The sequence below is a fragment of the Buteo buteo genome, chromosome 21, assembly GCF_964188355.1.
Source record: "Buteo buteo chromosome 21, bButBut1.hap1.1, whole genome shotgun sequence".
Lineage (NCBI taxonomy): Eukaryota > Metazoa > Chordata > Aves > Accipitriformes > Accipitridae > Buteo > Buteo buteo.
Genome location: NC_134191.1, coordinates 23,008,551 through 23,031,928, shown reverse-complemented (window position 1 = coordinate 23,031,928; position 23,378 = coordinate 23,008,551). Strand labels below are relative to the sequence as shown.

The following is a 23,378-nucleotide window of genomic DNA, read 5'->3' as shown; positions in this document are numbered from 1 at the left end:
AGACTCCCGTTCCTCTTCTAAATGTAAAAATCACGTTTAATGGTTTTCTTATTATTTATGGCAAAGTGAAGTACATTCTTAAGTTGGTTGGAGAATTATATTGGCAATCCTAAAACAAGAGTTGATAAAGAGTATGTTTTTTTCTTTTTCAAAGAATTGTCTGTAGGGAAATAGTAGTATTTTGCATAGTAAATTGCTTTGCATATTATATTCTTATGTATGTATGCTGTATTGAATGGTGTCATACTAACAGGATGTTTCTGCTGAAATAAGGTCTAGGAAAAGTTTAGCCGTATTGTAAAACTTAGTAATTCTCTACTGTCTTATTTCACAATGGGACTGGATTGTTTTTGTTTCTAACCACGTCCCAAAATGGAATTTGATACAGTCAGTGTGAGCCATAATTTTATGTTGTGGGTGGAAGGCAAAACTGAAGAGTTAAGTACAATGTCTTTTCTGTCCTGCCAAGTTGTAGGTCTGTGAAAGGGCAGGGTGTGGTAAATTCTGTGCAGTGGATATCTGGACAATTTAATTCCAGTTCCACACTAACGTATGGTCATTACCTAAGTCTTAATTAATGCATTCATATTCTTAGTTAGGTTTTGCTAATAACGTTTGCAGTATAGCAGCGTCAGTGATATTGGGATCCTCATTTGGGTTTGTGTGATGTAATTATGAAAAAAAAATTTGCTTTGTTTGTTGTGGAAATGAATCTTTTTCAAAAAAAAGATGCTAACTGCAAATGTCATCTTTGTTTTTTGTTGTTTTGGGTTTTTTTTTAAAGGTGGTTTTTCTTAAGTTTCTGACTGCAGGCCTGAGATACATGGATGTTCACTTTGTATAAATACCATTAGCAGTAAGATAGTATTTTCATTCAAGATGGATACTGTTGTCTCTGTGCAATCTATTCATCGCTGTATGGAAAATAAGGGGACCACTGGGACCAGTCCTAATCACCACAAACTTCCAGCATGCTACGTTTGTACATAGTCTTCAGATTTACAAGCCACGTGTGGAAAATGTGTGGTTAATGTTTTTTGCCTATACAATTATTTCATTGTAAGGCACACTGATGACCCTTGCACGTATAAGATACCACGCAATGTTAATAAATTTCATGTTCTGTTTCTCTGAAAGAAAACGTTTGTTTCAGTAATGCATCATATTTCATATGTGTTTTATGCATAAAAGGAAAAGGAATGATAGCATTCAGGTATTACAAACTTCTCCAGCCAGGTGAGATTCAGTACTGTATAATGAATGCTTTGTAGTATGTCGATCTAAAGTGTTACCAACCCAGATTGATGACCTGCATTACATCAATTGAGGTAGATTTAGGCAGCATTTTAGAAGCAAATGAGATTTATGCAACATCTCATCATATTTTTGTAGGATAGTGAATTCAAGATGTTGGTTTCCATGAGACTAGTGCTTTTGAACCTTACATTCACAAATTCAGCTTTTTGCAAAGGTGTAAGCAAAGAAAGTTTGTTCTCTGTCAATAACACTGTGCCTGCTGGAGTGATGCATTGTATTGTTGCATGTTGTTGACCTAGAGCTGCCTTTTTTTAAAAAAAAATATTATTTTTATTTCCCCTGCCCTCGAGGTACAAGTCCATGCAGATTTTTTATAAACGTGGTTTATGCCTTTATTTTTCAAATCCCTAAGAGGGTGTTCTAGGCTTACTTCTGCAGGATAAGCTATTTAAAGAGGACAGGTTTGGTTGACCACAGCAGATTACAGGTGTGAGCGACCAACACACCAGCAGCCTAATGGGTGTGAGCTGAGGAGAGTGAATGGAATAGCAGCAGTAATTATAGGAAGTAACTGTGTGGATTCTCATATGATACCAAACCCAAAAATGTACATTGTGATATTCTTCAGTCTATTGAGCAAGAAATGTGTGAGGGCTAGGTGGGCTTAGACAGTAAGTCTCTGCTCCACTCAGCTCCTACTGAGGTGATTTTTTTTTTTTTCTTGCTTGGGAGCTGTGATCTGTTTACAGGGGAATTTTATCTACAATGGAGTCTTTATCGGAAGGAGATGCTGGGACCATTAGGACCCCTTCCTCTTTAGCCACCAGGCCTGTCATAAAATAATGCCTTTTCTACCCCCTCTTCTTGGAGGAGGAGTATGTAGACTCCATTATATCCAGGATGACTCTGCCTTTTCCCAGCATTTTGGGAAGAAGATGGTATATTACCAAGTTAGTATAAGCAGATGTTGCTTATCTTGAGTCCCTATTCCTTTAGCTGAGAGGACCTGTAGCTCAGAGAAAGGAAATAAAAAGTGAAGAGGCAAAGGACCAAGACAGAGAGGGATAAGGTGGTATAAAGCTGAAAGCATGATCTGCCATTTCGTTTTTGGGGTATCAGTGCCTCATGATTGTTTATCTTTTGGTATTGTGTGTGCTTAGGCCTGTCCTGTTGCTACAGGATTGGTAGCAACCAGAACTAGAGAAGCCTAGCAGCAGTCAGAGTGAATTTTAAGGCCTGGATTATGAAGTATTACACTTTGATTGGGAAAGGCTGGGAAGTTGCAGTGGGAGAGAAGATGGGAGACTCTGGGGTGATGGGGAAGTTGAGGTTGATGAGAAAAGTAGGTGCTTAGTGCAGGAAGAGAGGGATGGAATTTAGGGCAGTTAGAGAACATATCTTGAGCAAAGGTGTTGCGATTGTTGGAAGGAGAGAGGGGAGCTTGTAGATAAGTGGAAGGTGATGTTAAGATGGGAAACACTTTAAAAGGCTGAGGAAATTTTGGGGATGTTGCAGAATATTTGTCTTGTTTGGGAAGCACTGAATGTCAGGACTTGAAGGGCTGGTGGATATGAGTCTTGGGAAAAGACCTGATGTGCCCATATGTCTGCGTGCCCATATGTCTGCATGCCCAAGTCCTTTTTTTGTCATTAAAAAATTGATAGTTCTGATCCTTACCTCTCTACCTGTTTTCCCTCCTCAGTAATAGAGGTTAGCCTGCGTGTTCCTGCTGACCCTCAGCTGAGCTGTGGCAGTGTCATCCAGCCAGCTGCCACCAAACAGAGTGGACAGCAGCCGAGTTCTTGCTTTTCCCCAAGTGGTGGCATTAACTGTGGTCAGTCTACTCTCCCTGCCAATGGTTTGCAGAGAAAGGACAGGAGTGCAGTTATCTTTGAGGACTCTGGCTGTCTTTGAAGTATGATTGAAACTTGCCCACTAATTCGAAGTTTGAGGTAAGGAGAGTGACAGGAGGTATGGTTATATAACAAATGTTTTCCTTGAAAACTGGATTAAAACCAAGTAAGTGATAAAAAATGACAAAGCTTTCTGCTCTGGTAGTGTTCACTCTCTAATTACTGCAGCATTTGTCTGTGATTCCACATAGAGTTGAGTAAAATCTGTGGCATGGGCAGCATTCATCAAAGGGATATTTTGACTTCTTTATGGTAAATCGAAAGCTAACGTTTGGTTTTAAAATGCCTTTCTGAGCATTGTAGTTTGGAAGCCCCATGTTGCTGTTACACTTTCCATGCTGTACAATGATCTCTTCTATTAAAGATGGTGAGTTGTGCCAGCTGTGCAGAGAGGGAAGAGATGTGAAATACATGCAAATACAATTCCCCATACTTTGATGTTCAGTCAGAAGACTGGAAGTTAGTAACAAATAATTAAAAGTCTTGGGGTTTTTTTTGTTTGTGTCTTTTGTTTAATGTAAAATGTGAAAAATCTGTTTGAAACAATTCTTGTTTCCATTTGGGGGGGGGGGCAGGGAGAAAAAGCACAGTAAGAAAAAACTAGCATTGTTTTCCATCAAAACTATTTTTCAATGGAGAATTTTCAGCAGTCTCTAGGTTTGTTTTTGAGACTAAAAACGGCCTTTCTGGAAGGAAAAACATCTTACCTTGTGTACCTGTAGGATTGGAAATGGTAACTTTGATCCATTGGAAAAAGTAGGGTTTCAGCTTCCTAGTAATGCCACAGCATTCACTGTCAGGACTTGTAAAGGTGTGAGAGCATGAACTTTTGAAGCTGATGTTTGTGTTTTGGAACAGGGAGGGCTGACAACTTTTGAAAGGTTCTCCCTTTTAAAGGGGTTGATGGGGTTGTTATTTCTTCTGAGACCTGTAAAGTTGTAAGTAGGGACAGCGAGGGCATTCTCTGTGTTAGCTAGTGGAATTAATACAAATTTTCACATTCCATGAATACTACACATATGCACATGTGTGTGTATGTATCATATACAGTTAAAACATATTCTTTCTTGTATTACTACTTTAAACAGTGCAAGGGTGACGCTTTGGCAGCTGAATGTGATCGTTCTTTTTTCTTGTTTTCTTCTACTCGATCCAGAGGACAACAGATCCATCAGCATCTCGAGCAAAGGTCCTGTTCTCTGGGTATCTGGGTTTTTTGTGAGCACTACAGTTTGGGATAAGTGAGTGTGTGTTTAGGGTTGAGTTGGTGGGGTTTTTTTAGTGTGGTAAAATAATTTATTAAGATCAAATACTTTTTAAGTAGTCAAGAACAAGACCCTCAATTGGAAAAGAATAGTCTTAGAACTTAAATTATTTTTTTTTAATTTAATGAAGTACTAGGTTGCAAGTTATATAATTGGGTTCTGTAATAGGTACTTATTAACATTTTCATCCTAACATTTAGGATAAGTAATTACTTTAATGTTTAAAAGCCAAAATTAATTTGTTTTGTAACAAAAGTTGTAACTGATTTTACTGCATGGTTCTTAGCAAGATAAGCATTGGGATTCATGGTTTTATCTCATTTATATGGTTGTTACCTGTGTTGCCTCTAATATTCAGTCTTTGTGCAAGCGAGGTCAACTCCAGGCACTTAAGTAGATTTACATACGTTGACATCCAAGTTGAATTAGGCCCTGTGAGTATATCTTATGTCTCGCCAAGCTAGCTATAAAGGGGAAATCTTTTCAAAGACTTTAGCAATCTTAGAGCTCTTTGCTTTATTTCTAAACCCTGTAATTAGTGGTTTCTTGAAACTGGATTTGCTTCTTCCCAAGCTGAGGGATATGCACAGTAATTTTGAAATCTAGCCTCTAAACATGGTCTGGCTCCTAACTTTTCTAAGTAACAAGCGTTTTAGATGCCTGACCATCAAGCTGACTTAGAGTTGGCTTTTTTTTCTTTAATACACTCTCTTTCTTTTTTCTTTTTTTTTTCTTCTCATTTCTAATATTGGAAAAATAAAGTATTTTCTTTGCCCTGTTGACACAATATTAAGGCATGGCAAAGTTAACACTTCACTGTTTGCATCTGGAGGCTCTGATGGTGTTCAAGGCTCTTTGTAGTTCAAGATAAATTATGTTTGTGATTACAATCAACCCTTCAGAAATTTAAATTAGTATGCAAATAACAGGAAAGATTATCAAGATTTTAATTAGCAAATAACAATTTTTCAACCTAGATAAACTAGAGTTATCTGTTATGTATTCTAGCTGCATTTTTAAAGTGTTCTCAGCCCAGCTTAAGAGAATAAAAAAACACCAGCAAATTGTGAATTGCAAGGTACTGTTGAAAAATGAAAAATATTCTTGGTAAACCTGATATTCCTAGCCTGCTGTTGAGTTTGAGTAAGCAGTCAAAGAATGAGGTCAAAATAAATCAGGTGCTATTGAAAACACTTTTCTCATTTGTATTTCACCTCGTAGAACTTGGAAGTAATCACCTGGTTCGTTGCCTCCACTGCCCTGCAGTCTTTGGCAATTGTGAAGTAGTTATTTAATTTTAGAAAGATCAGCAGAATGTGTACTCTGCATGCTCCTGCTCTCCATTCATTAAAAAGCTTTTAAAAACACACTAAGCTTTGAAACAATGAGGAGTTAGAGCTTTTGTGCCACAGTAAGAGAACAAGAAGGTAATCGAAGGCGACGCTGTGTTCTGGGTCAGCGTGATCCAACTGGTGGAAGCAAAGTGGGCTGCTTCCTAAATTCCCAGTTGCTTCTTTCTGGAGACTAGAAGTACCTGCCAGAGCAGCAGTTCCTGCCAGAGGCATCATACACTACCTTCTGTGCCCATTTTATATTTTGACCCAGAGAGCTAAATGTGGCTATCACAAAAAAAAAAAACCCCAATAAACCGCCAAAACCAAGTGAGAGTTGCAGTAAAGTCTTGTCTGTGCCCTGCCTTGGTACCTGCCTTTTCTGTCCTCTTGCCCTTTCCTCACTTCTTTTGTGAAAATGGTCTATGGTACAATAGAAGGGTGCTTTTAGTTTGGAGTAGGAGACAAATAGCTTTCTGGAAGTGATGGAGGGAAAACAGAGGGAGAGGGTTCTTGCTGATGAGGGCAGGCTTCAATGAACCAAAAGCTTTTTGAGTTGTTTAATGTCTTATAGTTTTTTGATCTGATATGAAATGGCTGGTTCTAAATTGCTACATGTTTAAAAATAAGTGATCTGAATTTTTTATTTACATTCACAGTGATATGCTTTTTAAAATCTCTATATCTTAAAAGTGAGTAATACAGAATAACTGCAGTACAGCTAAACATTTAAAAAAAAATAAATCCAGCTCCCAGTCCAGACAAGCCATTACCATCCATTCCTGGGTCCTAGAAGAGCTTGTAACTCTAGATATTCTTGGGCATCACTATATTTTTTGTTTCCCTGGCAGTTCTGTTCTTATTAGGCCAGTAGGGAACTGAAACTAAGATGCCTGCTGGCTTGGTCCCTCAGGGAATAGACAGCTTCGTAACTTGGGTTACATAGCAGTTTATAAGTATGGATGCAGTCAAGTACACATGCACACTCATAAATTGATTTCCTTACTAGATATTACTATGTTTGTTTTTTAAGCAGGATTGCATTAAGTTAGGGTACAACAAGAATGAAAGAGAATATATGAATTATTTTGCTACAACTTAATATTGGGTGTAAGTCTAATATTCCAGTCTCGAGGAACTCCACTGATAATAACAAAAGTGTCTTGTGTTCTATAATGTCTGGCATATTGTTGAAACCTTTAGCTAGTAAAGGACAGCTGAAACAAGAAGGCACGCACTAGATTCAGTTCAGAGATGTTCTACCTTGTGGGGCTTGCTTTTTTTTTTTTTGGCCCCCTTTTTTTTTTTTTATTAAGGCTGTGAAAAGGAGAAGGTAGTTTGATGTGATTAAAATCTATTTGCAATGTACCTTTATGTTTAAAAAAAAAAAGTGATCTGGAAGAATGTGTATTTTTGGTATCTTCTGTTCACTGGTGCAGTTGTCATTAATGCTTCATAAAAAGTATATGAAGTTGGTACGTTTTGTGGTATCTGACTCACTGAGCAAAGAGTTTAGTTATGTATTGTTCTATGTGGATCTCAGAGGCACAGCTGTTGAGATAGCTGCCAGTGAGAAACTTTGAATGTCATTTTCCTTATCATGCATCTCTGAACTTCCTGCATGTTTAATATGTTTTAACTGTATTTCCTTATCATATCTGAATGTATTTAAAAGAAAACACTCCATCTTGCTTAAATGAGATTTTTTTGTTTACTTTTTTTCTGTGAAATGTATTCTAACTGAAATAATAAAAATCGAGGTGATACATGCAGCAACTCTGCAGTTGAGTGTGTGAAAAAGGAAAAGCAGTATTTTTCTTTCAGGCACATCGCCACCTAGCAGCTGTTAACTAAAATTTGCTCATTTTTTACTTAAAGAAAGAAGGTAAAGCCTTCATCTAAGTGCTCTTGCTGTATTCCTGCACCTCCTTCTTGGGACGTATTGAGGTATCAGCTAATAGGTGGTGTATCATCGATGCCTGTCTGACCTCAGGAGCTGCAACAGGTATTTTTGTCCATTAAAAAATGGAATTATACTGAGCAATACTGTATGGTGCCTTACATCAGTGTGTCTCACCTCTATAAAGACTGTATTTTTTCTCTCGGTTGCAAAATTGGTCCCTGTAGAAATAGTTCCTCTTTGCTGATTGTCATCAAGGGTGAAATTTCTGTTGTGTCCAAGTGAATGGCTCGCACATTGTTCTTCTATGGTGTTGATTCTTGGCCGGTGTCGTGCACTTTCCCACTGAAGGATGTTGTGTGGGATGGAGCATAGACCAAGCTAGTAAAACTGCACCAAAACTGTTTTCTCAGGCTCTTCATTGCTACTGCCTGAGGCAGTGGCAAGCATGGGAGAAAAGAGAGTAAGGAGAGATGAGGGGAGGACACAGGGGTAGAGAGGCAGAAGACTGACAGGGTTGAGGACAGCAGAGAGGAGGCAGAACGGAGTGCTCCATAGTAGCTTGCTTGAAAACATTCGTTCTAAGGCAGCTCAATATATGTTTAAGCGCTGTAAAAAAGATATAAACTCTTACTGTCAAATCTGATGTTATGGACGTGATATATTAAGGAATTGCTGTTTTTTCCTGCAAAAACTCAGGTAAACAAATAATACACAATTGTAAGGATTTATTTTTGTTAGGTCCTATTATTGCTCAAATAAGCCAGGACTATATATTTTTATAGTGGAAAAGTTTTATCACCATTTAGGTACTGATGACACAGTAACTTACTACATTCATAACATGCACTGTAATTCTTTGAAAAGGTAAGTTTCTCAAGCTTTTTTTTTTTTTTTTTATATTGGAAAAACGCTCTGTTCTTCTCATCAGCCATTGGTATATCTGCATCAGTGCTTTAGGGGGCAGATGTTCGCTTTCAGAGTGAATCTCCTGATTGCCCTTCTTTGGTCTGCATCTCAGTGTTCTTACTGTGAGAATTGTAGAAGAGCAGCACAGAAATCTTGTCAAACTTCACCCTAATGCAGGGACTAGCTGTCAAAATACATCTTTAGCCTCCTGGTTTTGACAATGGTGATTCACCTACTTATTAGAACTGTCCCCCACTTTTTTCCTCCCCCCCCCCCCCCCCCCCGTTTGCTTTCCTTGCCTCAGAATACTTCTGTGATAAGACATTCTTGTGTGAAGACTGAATTTCCTTTTCGCATTAAAATGAAGCAGAAGATCACTAAGAGGTTGAACGATCTCATCTGCTATGTGGAATAATTAGAATCAAATCTAATGTACTTCGATGTGAAGTCGAGCGATCCAGAAAGACACGTGTGGATTTTCAGTTACCTCTAGGGGATGCTGTTGTGTTAAAAGTGCCAGTGTTTCAAATATTTTATATACAGATACGGGTATTTATCTGCCTTACAGAAGAAACGTGTGTGCAGTCTTATAGGAAATACTCTAGCTAATATGAAGCAGAGATACTACAGCACATAATTGTGTTTGCAACCATCAATATGTAGAAGAACAGAATGAACTATAACAAAGGTCCTGGGGTGATGTCAATAGCTTGTTTTTCCGTGTATGTTGCATCTAAGCTGCTGATGCATTGATTATTGATTTCAGTTCAATGGGAGGTATCTCAAACTGGTGAAGTGTTTTGATGATCAGCAGTTCGAATCAAGTAGTTGGGAATTCTTTGCTGCGAGGAACAGAGTACTTTACAGTGACCCTGTAACCTATTTAAGGGTAATGTCTGCTGGACTTGAATTTGTTGAGCTGTTTTCTTTCAAAGAAAGGTTTCCTGTGAGTGGATTTTGGTTTTAGAATGCTTGAGATACATTTACATTGATAATTTACCTCCCTATTCTTTCACTAGGCATTGCCTTATTTTTCAGTATAGAAATTTTAATTTAGAAATTCATAAAGCTCCCAATGTTTGGTACCAGTTTATTATTATTTAAGGTGAAGCATCGAAGTTGTTCATTATGCAACATTTGTCAGGTGTTAATCATAGTGTATACCGTACTGCTGAAAGCCATTCACATGATAAAGCGATCACTACCGTCTAAAAACCTGTAGACCGGTGACTACTGGTCTAATAAAGAAGACTTAACTGCTTTATTAGTGTCTGGACAGCACTACTGAGCAGTCAGTGATTTGTAGACAATACCCAACCTTGCTTTTCCTGACAACTTGAAGAAATACGTATCTTTGAATATTGAGGGGAATTTATATTGGACTTTGAACTATAATGCTCTTGTGTAGCTAACATGCTATGTGCAAATCCTGTCTTGTAGACCACTGCTCTAAAGAAGTTTAGAATATTGCTTTTTTTTTTCTTCGTCACCTGCACTTCCTGCAAAAATTCAAGTATTTTAAATTGGAAAAATTAAATACTTATCTCTTCTTATCCTTCCCAAGCATCCATAAAGTGTGTTGTATTGCTGTAAATTCAGGGATGCTTTCTATATTAAAAACTGTACATAGCAGAAATATTTTCCCCAAAAGCTGTGGCATTGTTACATAAGAAACTTGCGTTTCATGCTGAAGAAATATGCCCCTCTTTTGTTCATGTTGTAGGTATGGATTTTTATTGCAGTTTATATCTTAAAGGGCTAAGACTTCTCTTGATGCTTTTATTAAATGGCTGGTTTAATTTGAACATTGATATAGAATATCTTTGAATTTGAGTATGCACAACATGATCTGCTGTGTAAAACTTCTAGTCCCCCTGCTTAAAAATCATAATGTTCTTCTCTTTATTAAAGCCATTTATCTTTCTAGAAAATACCATGCACTACTTTGGTCTGAAGAGGTGTGGTTGCAGCTTTTGTGGTAACAAATCCTGTGAGGCAAAAAAACCCTGGCAACCTTTTTATTAGGTACCATCCAAGAAATGTACCGTTACCTCAGCATTAAGTACCCATCAGTTTTTACACCATGTTAAAGTCTTAAAGATGAATAGCGCTTCCAATTAGGAGAGTGCCCTTGTTGCGTATAAATAATCAATAAAAGGCTTCTTGACCTTCATCTTCCCAGCAATCCAGAATTCCTTTCAGGTAATTTGTTTCCTGCTGTATTGAATTCAGCACTGTTAATGGAGATTCTCCTTCAGTTGAAGCACAGAGGTAGATAATGCAGAGGACTACTTTATGTATTTGAAGTGAGGAGAAACCTTATTTAGGTTCCAGGGAATCTTCCTTGGAGATAAGTTTCTTACTCCTATTTATCAGTAGGAAATTTAAGTAAATTACCTAGTCTCACTGAAATATCCAGAGCATTCAAGCAGTACTTTTCAAAATACTTTGACCAAATGTCACTCCATGAGTTGCCTCTCTGATGTAGTATCTTCCCCTTCCTAACAGAGGGGAGAAATTCTCAAGGTGGAAATGAGTTTGTTACTGGTTCTCACCAACTGTCTGCTCTTGTGTGTACCGTTAAAATTCTCCATCCCAGAAAGGGAGGGATGAGTTATGTTCCAAGCCGAAGAGGGCAGAGGGAAGATTAGGACTCCATTAGCTTTTTTTTTTGTTTGTCTTAGACCAAACCTCCCCAGTATTTATTTCTCTCTGTCTCTCAAATCAGACTTGCAGGTGCTGATCAGCCACAGGAAATACAAACTGATACCCATTAGGTTAGCACATGCTTCCACCCTTACAGATGTTCTGCCCTCTTAGAATGAGTCGTACACATCTGTATAAGCAGCTAGAGTCTTTGTGATCAAGGTTCGGACTGCAGAAGGGCAGACCACATCCTGAGATGAGAGCAACTGCTGTAAAGATCTCCATCATTTGTGTCATCTAAACCGGACCTTTAGCAGCTGTTAAAAATCCAGGACACAGAACTGCTGATAGCCTTTAAAAAAAAATCAAACATAATAGTGTACCAATTGAATTGTAGCGGCGTGCACATGTGAGTACACAGTACCTGTCTGTATGCGTACAGGTGTATCCGCTGTACCTCATTTCTTTAATGTTTAATTGCCTTTATCATACCAGAGCTGCCGTTCTGTCCCATTACCGTAAACCAGCATTATTTTTCACTGCTAACAGTACTGGGATGCGTCCGAGGCCACGCTAGGCTATTAAGTAAAACGTTTAAGAGAGAGAATTGATTTTCAACAGCTGGATTTCGCTCGGGTCTCCTGCTCAGCAGCCCGACCGCAAAGTTGCGGTGGGTCGGTTCCTGCCCCGCGTCCAGAGGAGGCCCCTGGGCTGGCGGGGCAGCCCCTGCTTCCTCCTCCTCCTCCTCCTCCTCTTCCTCCCGCCGGGCAGCGGCAGCCCCGCTTCCTGCCAGGCGCGGCTCTGAGATGGCCCCTTGTGCACAGAGCCCGGCTGTGCGGGCTCTCCGCCGCCGCCTCCCCTTGCTTTCAAACACTCGGTGCATTTAGAGACTGATCTTGTGCAGAAAATATCCCTGACATTTGAGGAGCTCCAGGGATTCACTGAGCATGCTCAGTCCTCCCCGCCCGATAGCGAGAGGAAGCTGGTTTACATACGAGTCATACCAAGCATAGCCTGCATGTCAGTGCAGTTAACTTGCAGCGGGCTGTGAGCAGAACTAGTGTGTCTTTGTCCTAGGAAATTTCCCTCGTTTCTCTTTTCTTTTTTTTTTTTTGATTCCGTGGGTTGTTTTGGTTTTTTGGTTGTTTTGTTTTTGTTTTTTGTTTGTTTGTTTTTCGTTTTTTAATTGGAAAAAGACTTGAAAAGTTTTTAGACAGTCTTCTTTGTGTTGAAGGACCCAGTGTACTTTAGTTTTCAGAAGTTTGGAAGGGAGAGCGCGTGTGTTTTAATCCCTCCGACTCTCCTTTAACATACTTTGTTTTGATTAGCTGAAGGCTGGGCCTGCTGAAGTTTAGGAAGCCGGGAGCGTCCTCGGCACCATTTGCCCGGCCCTCTTCTCCCTGAACCTGGGCGACAGCAAACGAGCTGGTCTTTTTTGCTAGCCCGATAAATGCTATTTATGAAGATGGACCTGTTGAACTACCAATACTTGGACAAGATGAACAACAATATTGGCATTCTGTGCTACGAAGGTAATGGTTTCGTTTCGCCGAGCGTCGTGTGTCGGATGTGTTTTCTGTTGTTGGCGAGCGTGGGGTTTTTCCCCTCTGGAAAGGCACCCTGCGCTCATGGTTGCGGGACGCCTCGCCGCCGGTATTGTTAAAGCTTTGCTTAAGGGAAGGGGCTTTTTAGCTTTGTCCGTTCTTTTTTTTTTTTTTTTTTTTTAACAAAGCGTTAATTTCAGCGTTACTCCACTTCTGAACGATACCAGTAGGTGGACGAGCGTCACGGACCGCGTCGCCTTTGTGGCAGGTGGAGTTTTTGTTGGCCGTTCCTGCGGCGGCAGAAGCAGCGGTTCGTGAGGCGGCTGCGGGGCTCAACGCGGGGCTCAGCCCGCCACCCCCCGGCCCCGCCGCTGCCCCACAGCCTTTTCCCGCTTCGCCGCAGCAACCGCCCTCCACGCCTCAGAGCCGCAGCACCTCCGCGTCTCCCTGCGCGGCCGGGGCGGCGGGAGCGCGGCCCGTTGTGCGGCCGCTGGTTCTTCCTCCGCGCAGCTGGGCCAGCCCGCCTCCCGCCGGCGCAGCCCGCCTTCCCCGGCACCCCCCGCCCCGAGCGCCGGTCCCCCGGGAAGGAATTACACAACCCCTTGGATAAACGGAGTCGTTTGGGGCTTCCCCCCCCCCTTTGCTGGACTCTGAATTTTACTTATGTCGTCCTCAGCTAACGTAGGCGGCCGGTTGCTCTTCACGTTGTGAGCACTCGTAGTCCTGTGTGGAAGTTGCCTGAGGTAATAGGGTAGAATCGGTTTCTTAATCTAGTGGAGTTTTATCTACGTGCAGTTTGAAGAAGTGGTTATGGCTTGGCTTTGACTGGAGAGAAAGGCACCACTGAGCTAATTCAGCTTGGCAGTAGAACTGTTTTTGCTGTAGCCACAGACAAGCATTGCAGAAATCTTTCTTCTGATTCAGCAGGAACATTTTCCATGTTCATTTGGAAAATAAACTTGCTGTAGTTGTCAGGGAAGAAACAATGAGTATACAAAGGGACAAGGAGCTATCTGTTCACACTTGTCAAAAAAAGACCAGGCCAGAAGACAGGGAGCTGAACCTCACTATGCAAAATACCGTCTTTTCTATCATTAAACCAGCATGGCCACGTTTCTTTCCTTTGGGAAGTGGAGGGGGCTCTCTGTAGAACTGTTAATATCGGTTTCATTTTTTTTCTTCTTCTTTCCTTTTTTTTTTCCTGCACAATAAATAAGTTGAATAAAGCTCTTGAATAAAGCTCTTTTACAGAAGGTTGAGCTTGCCCATCAGTACTGAATAATGTAGAGCTGGGATTCAACAGAGTTGAGTTTTCAAGCTCTTTCTTAGCCCCTGCTTTCTTCATTACAGCAAGAAAACTAGTGAAAAAAGAAAAAAAAAAAGATAAACAGCTTGCAGGATCCTTTAACTTTTTCATTGCTCTCTGTAGTAACCAGTGCTTTCTTTGGAAGCAGCTGACAACTTACGGTGAAGACCATGAAGTTTTGTATAAAATTCTGCTTACGTGGTACATGTTCCTGAGTGTTTTGTTGACTAAGGCAGAAAAACTGTAGTTTTGGCTCATTAGTTCAATTCATTATAATTATGTCTAATATTTATGGAAGATTCTTTCCAGCCCCTTTTTTCCCCCACCCTCTTCTTCAATAATTGTTATTTAACCAGATGTTAGCTTTAATAGTTCAAAACCGAAAGAACAGCTTAAGGAATACACTCTACTGTAGCAGTCTTTGTTTAGTTTAAACATCTGTTGCTATTTTCCTTATTCTGGAAGTTAACATTTTTAACACTAAAATAAACACACACAAAATGAAGAAAAGAAAAGCAAAACTTCAGTGGTGTTTATAGTGAGGTGTTTATATCCCAGTGATTTAAAAAGTATAAACACTGGCAACATCTGCACTGAACTCGAAGGGTGTTTTAGAAATGCCTACACATCTTCCATGCCTCTGCCATAGTATTTATTTTGTGAGTTGTGTCAGCAGTGATGGATCTTGTCTTTTCAAAGACGCTGCTGCAGTAGTAACTACATTGACAACAAAGTGGCCTTTCAAACTCAATTAATTAGGATTTATTGAAGGTCATACTTGAACTACTTATAAATAGATGCCTTCCTGCAAAGTACTTTTGCAGATGCAGGATAAGATACAAATACATTGTATGATGTGAAAATAGGTTTGAAATTTCAGAGGAAAGAATTATGGACCGATACGCAACAGGCGATAAATGAGATGGGTTCCTTATTTCTTTAGATTCTCTCTTGAAACACTTGCTTTTGCTTATTGAGATAATTGGTATACTGGTGAAGTGTGTCATTATTGTTTTATGAGGTTTACTAGTGGTTTTAATCTTTCACCTCTGGCACAAGCCACTGAACTATGTGCCATTGATTTGTAGCTGCAGCTTATGGATAAGAGATGTATTGGTACATAAGAAGTAGGAAAAATTCTTCCATCATGTGCATTTGGCAGCCCTTCAGTTCAACATGGAGTAGAAGAATATAATTTGCATCCCAAGATGACTCCTGCTTTTTCTTGCCCAGCAAGAGTTACAGATGGCAATTTGTTATCTGTAAGCTTCAGGCTACTGAGTTAATGCCAGCACTTGCTTAGTCTTCCCTAACTGTTAGGTGCAAGAAACCTCAGCTATGTCTTAATCTTGTTCTGTTCCTAAGTAGTGTCATTCATGATCATGGTCCAGTGAGTATGGGAACATTTATTGACAAGACTGCTGTTTAGTTCATAAAACGTATTTCTGATTTTGGCTTACTCTTTGGAGGTCTGGGGAAAGAGAGCAGAATGGTGACTAATATAGATGGGATCTGCTTTATGGACAGAAGAGTGTCCTTTTGTGGAGGTTGGGGGGGAAATGGGAGATCTAGAAGTTCTCCCATTAACCGTTAAGAAGTAATGGTGTGTTGCAGATACAGCTGACCGATTTGTAGTGTGGAACCTTAGCTGAAGTTGACTGTTTTCTCAAACATAAGAATTTTCTAGTTGTCTTTTTTTTTTTTCTGTGAGGTTGGTCTAACACTGGCACAGATTGCCCAGAGAGTTTGTGGAGCCTCCATCTGTGGAGAAACTCAAAACCTGGCTGGCTGTGGCCTTGAGCAACCTGCCCTAGTTGAGCCTGGTTTTAAGCAGGAGGTTTGGACTAGATGATCTCCAGAGGTGCTTTCTAGCCTCAACACTTCTCTGATTCTATAATGTGATGGAAAGTTCTGTACACTTATATAATTAAGACAGCCACAGCCAGCAAAAGGATTGTAACCAGAGATGAGGTGAGAGGCTTTTTGAAAGGGGGTCCATAACTTTGAACCACAGAATAAAACTGTTTCCTTTCCTCAGGGTTGTTTGTTTTACACTGAAAATTTGTGTCCTTTTGAGTGTTTTCTTAATATTATTACTAGCTTTGAGTTCCTCCTGATGCCTCATGATAATCTCAACTCTGATGCTTTTGGAGGAAAATCTTAATTTTAACAACATGGTGTTTTTTCTAACAAGTCACGTAAAAAAAGAACATTTGAGTTTTGTCTCCCTCTCCAGTGAAAGAAAATTTTTAAATCATTCAAATGAGAACGTTTAGTCTTTGCCAATGGGAAAGCGACAGTTATATTAGCAATGATCAACCATTTCAAGCAATTTATTGTTGTAACATATTTGGTGCAATAAGGAAGAAAAGAAGAAATAAGTAGAGAATTGTTGACTCAGCATCTGGGTGCTGATTTTTAGCATGAATACATCTGATATCCTGCTACTAAACATTTGCTGCCAGTTATCAACAGTTGGCCAGTTTAATGAGTAGTGCTTTCATATCATTGTTTTCTTCTTAATGAGCTCAGAGACATCAGAAAGCTCTTGAGAGACTGTTGTCCTCGCTGAGGTGCAAAGGCCACGAAGCAGAACCATTCTGTACCAGTCTGGCATTCCCAGTGCTTCGTATCAAATGACAAGCACTTGATCCGGGCATGTATTCAGAGGTAAAACATCTGCATCTTGTTTTGCAATGGAAACTCACTTCACTTTAGTTTAATATGCTTTCTCCAAGAGCCTTGTGTGTGAGGTAATGGCAGGAGGGCTCAGAGTTAAACAAAACGAATCGCAGGTGATCCCGCTCTTTGACTGGTGCAGGGGCAGTCTAGCAAGTTTGGGCTCCTTGTTTTCAATAGAATATATATGAGAAGGTGCAGTCTCCAAGTAGATTTGTTTCATTTTGTTGTTTATCTGAGGGAGTGTACAGATGGTTGTGTGTTGGAAGGCAGATTTCTGTCTTCCTTCCTCTCTCTCCCATTTTCAAATGCTTTGTGTTATTACTACATTCTAAAGGCTTGAACTGCTGTGCTGGGAAAGGTATAAAGAAATGCAATAAGATGCTAAGAAATCCCCCAGGCATGTTATGAGACTTGGAGCACTCAGAATAGTTATACAGAGTTCTCTGGACAGTCCAGAAGACTGGATTTTTTTAATGAAGAAAATTGAATCCAGATTTATAGAAAAACACCGCTTTTTGGTTTCAGGACAGCTTACATTAGTTAGTGGCTTATTACATAATTATTTCACTGACTTCCTGTAACAATGAAGCATTACTTGGCTACAGCAGTGAGCTTGCATAGCTAGCTATCTTTTTAGGGCACTGCAAGGCATTTTGAATATATGTATATCTTCCTAAAAAGGCTAGTTTAGATGTTTGATATCAAATGAGGAGCCTGAAACAGACTCTGCTAACTTCATTTGCTTTTTAATGAAAGGTAACTTGTTTTCTTAAGCTCTAAAGAATAGTTTCCATTGGTTTTCTTTGCTGACCTTGCATTTTACTCTGGGTTTGTAACATCAGTTTCTCCTATTAACTTCAAAATTCGGTTTAGTTTCTAAATATATAAAATGACTTTAACACTATTATTCTATTAAGAATTAGTGGAATAATAAATGGGATAAAAATCTCCTTCATGGTGAATTAAGTGTTCTTATTTGTAATGCAGTATAAAATTTCTGTTCAAAGCCATGTAAATTAAGATGCACCTACAGAATGTTCTCCATTTATAGAACATTCTGTGGGTTTTGCTTTTTCAAAGTCTTTTATCTTCAGGAAAAAACAAAGAGCTCCAACCTCACAGTTGGGCTTTTCTTACTCATTTCCTCCTAGCATGAAGTTGGGAATATCCTCCTCAGTACTGACATCAAAATTCAGTTTATTTTCCTCATTCATCAAAGGCAAGATAGATTTAGGTCATACCTAAGATTTTTATTTTTTTTTTTTTTTTCCCCTGGAGTTCTGTTGTTCTCCTCACCCTTGATGCTAGTTCAGCATTTGTACTGAGAACTCAAACAACGAAATTAAAAAACCCAAATACAATAGTGGGTTATCCCACAACTTTCAATAGATAAGATAGGCAGCACATTTTTTCTGAGATAAAAGGTAGCGAGGTTTGTAGCAGTAAGTACAATTCTGTGTTAATGAGCAATTTGCTTAAAGGCTGTAACTTGTTACTCACAAGTCAAATTTGTTACAGTGCCAGGTCTCTTTGGATATAAATCCAGGGATTTTAGGAGACATTGAAAAAGCTTAAATTGCTCCAGAGTTTGAACAATGCACTGTATTGTATGGAGAACTGTTAGAGAAAAAATAAAGCTTAAACAACAGTCTTCATTGTGTGGCATCTAAAATTATGAATGAAAAAGTTCATCCATATGTATTGGTTTTGCCTTTTTTAAATATCTGCTTTGCATGAAAATAGTTGTCTATTAATTTCTTCTTGAGGATTAATACAGATGGGCCTTTATATTTGATTTTGGCTGAATAGACTACAGAGTTTTAACATGCTGCATGCAGACAGTGTGCCAAGCAATTTAGCAAAGTTGTTTACACTAACAATAATCCAGCAGGACAGAGCCTATAATTTTTCGCTGATAATAGTATGAGGTAGTGATGAATACAAGTTTCTGGAGGAGTGTTTACAAAAATGGTATTATACTTGTCCAGTGTTAAAGAATCATGAGTGTTTTTGGTTTTAATTTCTTTTTTAAAGCCAGCCAATTTTTTTCTTCATCGTGCAGTCTGTATCATCTCCCTGAAAATTACTTTACAAATCAGCATGGAATGATTGCTGGACACACAGAGTCATTGTTTCCTTTCCCTTTCATTAAAAGCCATGCACTTTGGAGGATAATTGACTGTGCAATATAGCACTGCTAGATGTTGTTGTATAAGCACTATGCCAAGACTGTGGGTGCAGTAACGTATACACCATGAGTGCCATGATACACAGTTTTAATTTCCTGGAGGCAGATTTCCCTTGGTGCTTCATCTAACAGCTTTTTTTAAGGGCAAGCTCTCATGCCTGTCTCTACAAGTTGATGTAAAGGTGCATGTAGCTTGGTGAGCACTGGCATGTATCTTCGGAGTCTTGGTAGGACGGAAAGAGAGGCCATAGATCATCCAGCACAAGTGCAGTTTTGAACAGGCAGTTGAGCTCTTGGGGTTATCTCTCTCAACTTGTAAATCTCATGTCACAGGTGGATGGAGTTGGAAGAGTTTCGTTCTTGATATCAGTAGTAGTTTGGCACCGATTCTGAGGTAAGGCAAGCTTGGAGCATTTAAGTTGTTGGGAAAGAGCTCCACATAGCTTTTCCTTGTATAACCTTGGTGAAGTTGAAGTAACAGTGTTCCTGGGACCACCACAGCATTGGTTGTAGCCAAAGAAAAAGTCATCCAGAAACTTCAGTGAGGTGGTGAGTCTTCATCAAAGATCTTTAGAAATCTAGTTTCAATAGGAATGTAAGTCCCGAAAATCTGAGGTAAAAAGTAGTACCAGTGTGGTGGACCAAAGTGTGAAACAGTGGTTAGAATGTTTCCTTTACGTAAGTTTCATGGCTGTTTGGTATCAGATTTTTTTTAAAGTAACTTTTCCTTTTTCTTCGCTTTTTAACTTCGTTCTTGCTAAAACAAGAACTTGTTTAACATAATAGCGCTTGGTGCAGTCCAGCTTTTCCCTCACAAAATGTTATGTGACACTTTGTGCCTCATTTTGTCTTTGGAGGAAAAGATCATCTGCAATGTGGTGTATGTGGATGGAGGTAGATAGTATTTGGGAGATGGTGTAATATTACAGTCTTTGTGGCATAGGAGGAGGAAAGAAAGTATGCCTTCAGCAGGCAGGTGCCAGCTTAGTTCCTTCACAAAAAATGTGGCTCCTGTCTTTTCATAATACACATTGTGACAAGAGTCTATCTTTGATTATTTTAAGACATGTTCTTTTTTACATCTCATCGTTTTGGAGTGTTTCTTGTCAACTGTGAGCATCAAGCATTGTAGTGTGTAACTTTCCTCCTATTCTTCCAAACGTTGCTAGCAGGTTCCAGGAAATATATTTGCTCTCCCAGGAAAAGTTTGGAACCAGTTGTGTTTAAAAAGCAGTAGTTTTTCCTGGAAACCCATTTGACAGCACAGGCATGGAAACCACTCAGCATTACACCTCCCTGGTTTGCAAGACTTAGTGTTTATCCCCTAGCATGCAGAAATAGGGTTTTTTTTGCCTTTAAAAATGGGTTGCAGTTAGAAGTAGGAGAGTTTTAGTAGATAAGCCTATCTTTTTTCCCAGGATAGGAATGGCAGTGCTGTACGGGAATATAAGCCAATATTGAAATATCTATTATGTTGTATTTTAACCAAAAGTCACAAACCAGCAGATTGGCAATAGCCTTTGTAGTTAACCATCTACAAAGTGCCCAGCCCAGCAATCTTTTGCGTAAGAGGAGTGAAAACCAAAGCTGCTAAGTGGATCTTTTGGAATAGCTGTTGTCTTTTGGGGAATGAGTATTTACTTTTTTTACAAATGGCATTAGCGCACTCTGGTTGCACTTTAGAGATGGTATTGTGACTTCAAACTTTGTTATTTAATTGTTAATGTTTAGTATGTCTCAATTCTGAAAGTAAATTTAGATATTTATAAAATCAGCATTTTTGCCACTTTCAGAGCAGAACCTCTCAGAAAATTATTGTTTCTTGGCTCCAGGTTAGTAAATTGGGGTTGTTTTCTCTGTGATGCATTGCTAATTGTAATTAAATGGCTGTATGAAGAAAATCAAAGTTGTCCAGTCAAAAGGAAACTATTTCTATGAATTTGAATTATCTAGGAAGACCAGTAAATGCCATACAAGAGCTAGCCAAGTAAAATAAGACTATTTAGCAGTTCTGTTTATAGTCTTTGGAACGTAATCTGTTCTAAAGCAGGAGCTCTACAAAAAGTACTCTTAGCATATAGAAAAAAAGTTGACATAACTATGGCACCTCCTTTGTGGTGGTTTTATACAGAACACATTAAATGAAGATGGGGTGAGGGAACTACTGTATGATTCATATAGGACAAGTTTGAACTCAGACAGTTTCTTGGATTTAGTATAAATATTTATGGCATTGAAGGGGATTTTTTTTTAATAAGCTTCCTTGTGCTCCGGATCTTTTAGATGTCCTCCTCAGACATCTGGTGTGCATTGCTGCTTGTTTAACCCCCACCCTTCAGTTTTCATGCTGTGGCATCTCAGAGAGCTATCACAGTCACTCTGTGGTTGCCGTAAATTAAATCTCATAGAGCCAGCTGGGAGAATGCTGACGTGCACAGTTTTCCTGCTGAATACTCTAAAACCAGTGGCTACAGTTAGAGGTGAACATTTTGCTCTTGTCTTGCTGTAGGCATCAATCTAAGCTATTTACCAAAGGTGTCAGAAACAGGTATTCCAGCATTAGCAATGATGCTTACAGTTTCTTGACTAGTTTCTGTCTCTTAGAAAAAGCTTCTCTTATCAATGTTATATAACCAATGTCTCTGAGCTTGTCAGCAAAAAAAAAAAAAATTACATTCACTTCCTTTAAAAATCTTTAGAAGTTCTAATTTGTAAGACTGTAACTGCTTTGAGGTACGTTATGCTTGCCTTAACAGCTAATCTGTGGATCTACTGAGTTTTTCTTTGTAGTACAGTAATTTGAACACTACCCTATTTGGTTTCAAGTATTTCTCAATGAGTCCATTTAGAAGTATGATAGCAAACATTTTAATACTCATTGTAACATATTTTTATATATATATATAAAATCCTCTCTGCAGAATCCTATTATTCACAGAAGCCTAGTTAGTTCAACCTTCAGCTACCCCCATGAAATAAATAGTGAGCGTTATCCTTGTTTACATAGGGGGTAAAAAAGAGCTGTAATTGTTTAAATTCAGGTAAGTCAAGGATAAAGAAGAACAACATTCAAAGTGCCTTGACTGTAATGCTTTGCTGTAGCTGCTAAACTTTACTGTGATCTATTAGTAAACAAAAAGTGCTTTTACCTGTTTGTTTTGAGACGTGCAAATAAAAATTGTAATAAATCAGCTAAACAGATAAAAACTCTGATATTTGAAGCTTGGACTGGTGATATATGGACTAGATGCTTGCTTTTTGGTCAGCAGTCATGGAGGGAACAGAAGCTTTTGGACTAAAATCTCTTGTGACTGTGGTTCATTTATAGTGGACCCCTTCTAAACTGAGATGATGAAATCTGTTTTGGAAGTAGTTGAGTCTTTTTAGCTGATACAAGGAATGACCTCTTACAAAGAGTAGTGGGATGGAAGAATTTTAAGTTCCCCTATTTGAGCCACAGGACCTCTGCAGGTCTGTTCTTTTATATCTGAGGCCTGTTGAGTTGCATAAAAGGAATGTGCCCACTGATGCTGGCAGTTAATTTTATATTCTCTTCAGAAGATGAGTTGGGATAAGAAGCTTCAATTAAATAGCAGTCCAGCTGTGGTCATGCAATGCATGGCTCAGCAACAGGCAAGCTGATAACCCATTTATGACCTAAAGCAGTGCTTCCAAACCTTTTTAATTAATGCAGTGTCTCACTGCCCCTGAAGTGGCAGTTTGGTTCCATTAAAAACTTCACAGTTGTATTTAATAGAGTGGCTGCTTAATTATGGGATGGAACATCTTTAATGCGTGATGGGGGTAGAGATCTGCAGAAATGTTTAGGATGTACATCATTCAAATAAAGTGGGGAAGGATTTAACAGTTAATTAACTGGGGACTGATATCATCGTGAGTGATAGTGGTGAGAGATTTAATTTCTGGATCCTGTGGAGCTACTATCATGTGAATGGTGGGTCACAGACATAAAACTGACATTTTTTTGTTACTTTCGTTTTATCAACCCATCTGCAGTTCCCTGTCTTTTCTGTGTTTTGTCAGGAATGAGTTGCTTCTGCAGCTTTGAAATAAACAAACAAGGAGCCTGGAGTTAAGTTAATCAAAAGGGAGATTCAGTTAAAGACTAGGAGGTATAGGGGGAGGAAGACAAAGCCCTAATTAAAGGTCTTTGAGAGGTAGAGTGTAACTTTGGTACTGCTCACCCGTTCCAATCCCATGACTGTCAAGATAACTTCAAAAATACGAATTTCTGCCTGTTCCTTGCTTTTCCAAGAGTTCTGGAAATCCTGTCCTCAGTGCCCAGAAAACTCTGAGAAATGCAGTCCAAGCAGCATGTAATTTTTTGGTAGCAAACACAACCCTTCCATCTATCTTTCTTGCCTTAGCTTCCCCTTGGAGAGAACATTTGTTTTAAGTGACCCTGCAAATTGGCCC

General features: G+C 39.2%; 1 protein-coding gene across 4 annotated transcripts in view; it reads left to right on the top strand.

The window, feature by feature from the left end:
* The window catches only part of VGLL4 (vestigial like family member 4), a 93,618-nt gene that overhangs the window by 33,019 nt on the left and 37,221 nt on the right, over window positions 1-23,378 (top strand). Inside the window, exon 1 of one of the 4 annotated variants that reach the window (XM_075052866.1) lies at window positions 12,117-12,753. The exons of the other annotated variants lie outside the window; for them this stretch is intronic. Within the exon in view, the coding sequence (XP_074908967.1) occupies window positions 12,672-12,753 (82 nt within the window). The 5' untranslated portion in view covers window positions 12,117-12,671. Of the gene's footprint in view, window positions 1-12,116; window positions 12,754-23,378 lie in introns of those variants that run through there. 4 annotated transcript variants of the gene reach the window in all.